Source organism: Quercus robur, chromosome 7 (genome assembly GCF_932294415.1).
Source record: "Quercus robur chromosome 7, dhQueRobu3.1, whole genome shotgun sequence".
In the NCBI taxonomy this organism is placed as follows: domain Eukaryota; kingdom Viridiplantae; phylum Streptophyta; class Magnoliopsida; order Fagales; family Fagaceae; genus Quercus; species Quercus robur.
In genome coordinates, this window is record NC_065540.1 from 9,416,568 (window position 1) to 9,424,469 (window position 7,902).

General features: G+C 35.2%; 1 protein-coding gene across 1 annotated transcript; it reads right to left on the reverse strand.

Annotated features, from left to right (window-relative positions):
• Positions 1 to 3,091: 3,091 nt before the first annotated feature.
• LOC126692094 (cytochrome P450 94C1-like) lies at positions 3,092 to 5,242 on the reverse strand. The gene has a single exon (XM_050387570.1). The coding sequence runs from the start codon at positions 5,181 to 5,183 to the stop codon at positions 3,603 to 3,605; it is 1,581 nt and encodes a 526-aa protein (XP_050243527.1). The 5' UTR covers positions 5,184 to 5,242; the 3' UTR covers positions 3,092 to 3,602.
• Positions 5,243 to 7,902: the final 2,660 nt, after the last annotated feature.

The window sequence follows — 7,902 nt, forward strand, 5'->3', positions numbered from 1 at the left end:
GCGAATATAATTTGATCACACCCTGAAGTCACCTGAAGAATTCTTCTTGCACTTCATCCTCTACATATTGAGATCAATTACCAAACTGAGCATATGAGGGCTTCATACTTATTCATTGGTTTAGTTAAATTCAATTGGGGTTTTTCTTTTATTTCTTGAAAAAGAAACAAAAAAAAAAAAAAAAAACAAAACAAAACAAAAAACAAATTGGTTGGCAAAACTTTTAGGAAGTATGGAATGGAGGTGAAGCACCCTAGACTAGGAATAGATATGAGAGCTTTGGAATTAATTTGACATCTGAACTCCCAAGATTGAACAGTCATCTCTGCTAATTACAATTCTAGACATATAATTTTATTTACTTTACGAGCATACTGTTTGTTTATCAAAAACTAATCAAAGTGTCACTTTCAATATATATATATATACATATATAGAAAGTAGTCAAATTAATATCCGATCAAAAAAATAAAAAGGTAGTCAAATTAATAGAATGTAGTACAGTTTATCAAAAAAAACAAAAACAAAAACAAAAAAAAAAAAAAAAAATATATATATATATATATATATATATATATAGAATGTAGTACAGTTTCAATAGATGGAGAATGTAGTACACACGTATACTATTCTGGTGGACACCAAAAGGCCCTTGTCCAATCCCTTTAATCGACTGGGATTGATGCAAAGGAATTGTTTATATTTAATTCATATTTAGGTGGGATTGGTTGGGCTGGTTGATAAGAGCAAATCCTGTCAGCCCTATAACAAAGATGGATTCAACTCCTTTACAATTACAGTTGGAACATTCAACTGGGTCATGACAAAATCCAAATACTCTACAGTGCGACTTAACTAGATAGTCATATAAAATATTGTTTCCAAGATATGGATTCCTCATGAACAGTTGAGCTTTTGAAAGTTATCTCCAAACTGTAGAGGTATCAAATCTAGCGTAAGGACACACACCGGTATAGTATGGCCATTGTTCGGCAAAACATGAAGGTCTTTAATTGCTTCCAGCAAACCTTTGCATTTTGAGCCCTGTGGCCTTCGCTGCAAGTATCCCAAGTGGTCTTTGTAATTCTTTAGTTGAAACCATAGCAATTGAGTACCATTTATAGTAAAAAAAATTTACTCCTCTCCACTCTATCATTTGAATTATTCAAAAGAAGCTATTTCTTATTGTTGAGGGATTACAATTTGGTTTTCTGTGACCGCTTTAAAAATAGGCTTATTTTAGTATGTCTTTCTCATCATCATTTTGTTTTGAGGCAAAATGGCATAGCTCAAAATTTGACACATATATCTTGTTATCAACAGTTAATTGTAAAGATAAATTTACACAATCACTTAAATTAAAAATTGTATTAAGTGTGCGTTTGGATTGAAATGAAAAATTAAAATTATTTTACTATTTATTATTTTACTATTTAGCTTATTTTTTCTACTATTTATAAGTCCACTGTACTTTTTGACACTATTTATGGGCTTCACTGTACTATTTCAACTAACTTTTACATTTATCTACAGTACTTTCAGTAATAATTTTTCAGTTTCAGTAAATTAAGTGGTATCTAAACACACCCTAAATGAGAGAATGAAACCATGATTGTTCCGTTGTACTGAATAATTTCTCCCACCTTAAAAGAAGGTAAGGGAGAGAGAGTACTCGGATGTCACCAATATTGAAACCAAACAAGGTAAAGAACATTATCTATGAAATTGCTTTGGCCTCAATCCACCCCATGAGCTCATGCCTTATATAGTACATTGAAGTTTGATCTTTACCAAACATTGGTGTCACGTATTACCTATACCTCTTGAGAAAGAAAGGTGTTTGCTAGCGATCTCTTAGTTTGGAGAAATCGGTTTTGATGAAAAACTCGCATCTTAGGTATAGAATATAAATCCAAAGCTGACACAAAACCCAAAGAATATAAAAATGATTTGTTCTGGATAGTTGATGAAACTCAACGAAATCCAGAATTAGTAAATTAACCTAATTGTCATCATAGGGTGCTGAATATGGATAGCTATAGTGGGTAGCTAGATATATATTGTTGGTCTAATTAACTCTTAATGGCTTTGATCATTGCTTCATAATGAATTAAGTCACTATATACCATTGTTTTCTAAGTTATGATTAGAATTTAAGATTCCATTTTTATTATAAAACTGCAAATACACGTACATGTCTAATAATTGAATTACATTTGTCGGTTTGTTTTATAAACAAAACACAAATCATTATAAATTGGGAAATTAAGCACGAGCAAATTCTCTGCAAACATGTCACTGACATTCTTAGATCCTGATTGCAACAATTGTAATTTGAAATTTCACCAGAGCATCAATACAGTCAAGTATTAGCAAACATCAATCAATGCAAAGACTGATAAAAATGGCCACTATGATGGTACTGTATGGAGCAATATACGTACGTCAGTGCCTATTATTAAATTGGAATTGTATGCCAAAAACTAGTAGATCAAGATCAAAATACCAAAGCATGAGAGAAGCAACTTTGCAGATCTTGGGACAACATGGAAAGTTGGAAACTGTAGCCATCGAAGTGCAGAACACAAACAGTGTTGTGAGAGCCATGGCAGAACATGTACACGTGAAGACATCGTGAAAAGTAATTTGTACCTTATTCACCTCCCAATACTTTTTGCTTCCCAACCACTTTCCAATTACATTCCAACTTTCTTTTTTTTGGGTGTGTTTTTACTGATATAAATATTAGTTCAAAAGGTTTAAGGTAAATTTAAGGTCATTTCTATTTTTTAAGAAATGAATTACCTTACTTTAATTCCAGCAAGAAGTATATTATTATCCATTAAAACCAGGTCATAAAACCCACCTGTTAACTGAGTTCTCTTGATAAGTGAGAGGTTGAAACTTTAGAGAAAAACCATTTTGAGCCTGCTTTATTAGGGTTTTAAGTCAAACTTGGTGTTGCAATATATATATATATATATATATATATATATAAGCCATAAGAATAAAGTTCCAAGCAATAAAGCAATACAAGAATCAACGAAGCTACTTGCTTTGGTACATCACATTAATCTTGCACACAAATAGAAGAGTCCAAAGTTAATTGGAGCTTATTATATATAAGGAGTGCGCTAAAATAACCGGCAGAACATCTAACATTCCACGAAGGAATGTCTATCTGCACAGTCAAAAAACACCAGCTACATAATTATATTGTACATCCTTAAGGATAAAGAGAGAAATTCTGGTACCACACCCAATTATACAATTTTGCTCTGACAAATTGTGGTTAATGAAAGGGTGCCTCACATTGACCCACTATCATCCCTATCAACCATAACTTGTCACATAGACGAGTTGTGAATAAAATTGTGTAATTAGACGTGATCCCAGAATTTTTTTGGATAAAAATCCTACCGACACCAAGCAGACATTCTGGTATGTGCAAGCCTATGTAGACTATCAAATCATACGTCACATTCCTCTAAATTCAGTACAACCTGCACAATTTCATTGGTGCACATATGGCTAGGAATGGCACTAATAATATTCACCATAATAACAGCAATCTTGAAGCATGGGGCTAAGGACTGTATGAATTACAAAGGTGTTTCCCTTTCTCGTACCAAAACCTGTAATCCGCCACTAAATGAGGCTGTGAGCCCTGGAGAGAACCGTGGCGTGTGGCTTGGTGTAGCTAAGTCGATGTGGAATTTTCGAAGCAATGAAAGTGCTACACATTTGAGCTCCACTAGAGCCATTTCTTTTCCCAAACAGACCCTGAGTCCAGCTTGAAAAACTGGGTACTTAAAAGGGTTTTCTGGAAAAAATATACCATCTTTCAACCACTTTTCTGGCTGGAATTCTAAGCAATCAAAACCCCAAATTTCTTCAATCCGACCCATTGCGTAAGGATGATAGGTAACCCTAGTGCCTTTCCTCACAAAAGTCCCATCAGGGAGGACATCATCTTTTTGACAAAACTTTGAATCAAACTGTATAGGAGGATAGAGTCTCATACTCTCATACACTGCTGCTTGTAAATAATGAAGCTCTCGTAGCTCCTCAAAGCTTGTGAACTCCTTATTTGCTCCGATGACTCGGTCTGCCTCAGCCATGATTGCTGACTCCACGTGTGGGTGCTTTGCCAAAAGCCAAAACAAGCTAGTCAAGGCTGATGCAACCGTGTCACGCCCAGCTAATAAGAAGCTTATAACGATGTCTCTCAAATATGTATCATCGTCAACACTACTCATGAACCTTGACAAAAGGTCTTTATGAGTGAAAAATCCCATTTTGCGCTTTTGCCTTATGACTTCTTGTGCCAAAACATTGATCATACTAACAGCTTCCTTTAATTTCTTCTCACTACCTATGTTGAACACCCTTTTGATCTTCCATACAAGTGGGGACACAGTCATGGCTCTCTCTGCTGATAATTTCGATGCAAGGTCAAAGGAATCAGCAAATTCAGACATGGGTAGTGACAACTCTAGGCACCTGGGGTCTAACCCAAATGAGAATCGGCATATACAATCAAAGGAGAATCTTCTAAACACGTCCTGTAAATCCAAAACCCCATCTTTTTTGCTTCCAACTAAGGATAAAAGTGGGACAAGCCGGGTTTTGATCTCGTAATTAACAATCTCGAACGCAAACGATCTTATGGAGTACTTGTTGAGCTCTAGACTCGCCATCTTTCTTTGGAACCTCCATAAGTCACCGTCCACGTTGAATATACCTCGACCCAGAAAGTCACCTAAGATCATGGAAAAGGGTTTGCCTTTTGGGTAATTTTCAAACCTTGTTTTAAGCATGTACTCAACGTTATTGGGGTTGGCTGTGATTGTGTTTCCAATAACATGTATGTGGATGGTTTTGCTAGGAGAGTTTTTTAGAAGATGAGCATACCAATCACAAAGGTTATCAAATTGTTTGGACCAACTTGACGTGAGATAAGTATGACATATTTCACAGTTGCACCAAGGCTTTAGTCCAGCTAAGTATAGCAAGGGAGGAAAGATAAGAAAACAAAGTGCAAGAAAGTAAAAGCAGGCATTAAGAAACTGCAAGAACCAGGAAGTTTCAATCTCCATTGATGGTTGAAGATTAAAAAAAAGGAAAGAGAGAGAAGAAACTAGAATGAGAGAGACAAAAGAGCAATTGGAGCTATTGTACATTGGAAGCTTGAGTTTTATATTTGTTAGAACAGTGATTTAGTTCAGTGGTTTCTCTGTTTCCACTACAAAGAAAACTATGGAAAATAAAAAAATGAAATAAAAAAAAGCTGAAATAAGATAATAGCATTTAAAACTCGTGCTCAAAAGAACCACGTCAATCAGTAGAGGAATCTTCTGCGTCACACCTATAGTAATATGTGGAGATTCAGCCACGTGCATTTATTCTTATCTTTATCAACCGGTCTCTTCTTTCAACTTGCATCTCCGACGGTAAAGAGCCTGTTTGGTTTGCCAACTCAAAACATAGTGTTCAGTGTTTAAACACTGAACACTAGTGTCTAAATTTAAGAACAACACGTTTGGTTTGCCAACTTGAAATAGGATTGTTTGAAAATTAGTACTCAAAAACCATTGTTTGAAACACTATTTTTGAAACATGGTCTGGGCATATTTCAAACAATGAACAGCGTTTTTTTATGGCATTATTGTAATAAAATTGCCACTGAAGTTTCACTGTTCCCGAACCCACTGACCAGCTTTTTCCTAAAATTTGTCTCCTCTCCTCTCTACTCTCATCTCTTCTCAGTCTTCACGCCAGTCTTCACGCCCAAAATTCATCTCACCTGGATTGACACTGGATTTTCACTGTGAACAAACCCAGATCAATATCACAACCACCTTTTTCGCCTAGCAACATTCATTTCACTAGTCATTTGCCTAGCAACAATCACCCACAACACGGACCCAAATCACTGCTACACCACCAACCACCCCAGCAAATCACAACAACAATCCCAAAACAAAAATTCGAAGAAAAACCCACCATCAATTCATGCCAATCTTTAAAGTGATCGGACTTGCCACTGCCACTGAACCCCAACAAACCACCAATCACCACCACCATGCCACACGCCAACCGGAAAAGCCATTAAATCATAAACCAACAAACCCATTAAATCAGAAAACCAACAAACCCATTATTTTGGTACCCACGCGATCAAAATCCAATCTCCACAGAACCCACGCGATCAAAACTCCAACGGAATGGAGCCCACACCGATCTAAACTCGATCTCCACGAAACGTCGGAACCCACTCGATCAAAACCCCATTGGAACGAAACCCATGCAATCAAAACCCGATCTCCATATACGTTGATCAAAACTCCGATCTCCATAGAACCCACGTTGATTAAAACTCCATTGGAAGCCACCTGATCTTCTTCCGCCGATCGAAACCCCATCGAAACCCACCCAAAATCAAAACCCACCTCGCCACGCCGATTGGTGAACGGAGCCGTGAATCTTCTTTGGCGTCGATGGAGATGAGGACGTGCGTGGGTTTGGCGTCGGCTGATCGGCTGATCGGTGAACGGAGCCGTGGATCTTCTTTGGCGTGGGTTTGGCTTTTTTGTTTTCTGCTCTGAGTGAAGACTGAAGACTGAAGAGAAAGGGATAAAGACAGAAGAAAAGGAAAAGAAGGGATAAAAAACGGATTAAAAAATTATTATTTAATACGTTAGTCAGCTTTTTTTTATCAAACAAAACATACATACCAAACACATATTTTACATTTTTTAAACACTGAAAAACATTGTTTAAACAATGATACCAAACACATTTTTTTGTTTTATTCACACTAAAAACACGTTGTTCAACAACACTTTTTAAACCACAATTTTTACATCTTTTTAAACAACAATTTTTAAAAACTACAACCAAACGGGCCCAAAGCAACTGAGCTTTTTTTAGTATTAAATGTTTAAATCAGACTTGACAACAAAAATAAAATGTGTAATCTCGGTTCAAGCTTGAACCAAGTATAAAAAAAATGTTCATACTCAAACTCATCAAAAAGTTGTTGTTTGTAGTTTGTTGTGTGTTTTATTTTCTTTCCTTCTGTTTGGATATTTAAGAGCTATTTGGTAGGGTGTTTTGAGTAACAGTTTTCAGTATTGAAATAAAATTACATGTATTTCTACATACTTTTTCACTCACATATTTTCAAAAAATACAAACAATATTACTAGAACAACATTACCAAATGACTCATTATTGTCTAAAATCAAGAGTCTAGACACTCTTGTTTTGTTATTGGAACTCTATTTGCTTGTTTATTTGTTTCTTTATCTTCAATAAAATTTCCCTTAAAAAAAAAAAAAAAAAGACTCGTCAAGAAGTCCAAAACTTGAGCTTGGCTTGATTTATTAGTCAAGTCAAGTTAAGCTCAAGCTCAATATATCAAGCTATTGAACTCCAGATCCGACACAATTATATTTCATATCAAGCATATTATCAACCTTATTTAGTTTGGACTAGTGGGCTACTCCCAATTAATTAAAGACTTAGTAATATATAAGTTTATTTATAAAGCCTATATCAAGCCCATAAAAAAGCCTAAGCTCGACTTGTTTTTTGCCGAACCCTATAGTTCATGAGTTGTTCATGAACATATTTTTTATTGGGCTTGACTCATGTATTAAACAAGCTAAGCTTGACTTGTTTATAAACTAACAAATATAAAGTCCGTTTGGGAATAACTTATTTAGTTAAAACTGAAAGTTTTTTACTGAAAGTATTGTAGAAAAAGCTAAAAGTAGTTGAAATAGTATAGTGGAATCTATAAATAGTATCAAAAAGTGCAATGAGACCTATGAATAATAACAAAAATAAGTTGAATAGTAATAAGAATAAGCTAAATAGTAAAAAAAGTTGACTTTT

What these genes read in the sequence shown, in the direction of transcription:
- LOC126692094 (XM_050387570.1), bottom strand. Translation starts at nt 5,183, where the DNA reads ATGTACAATAGCTCCAATTGCTCTTTTGTCTCTCTCATTCTAGTTTCT.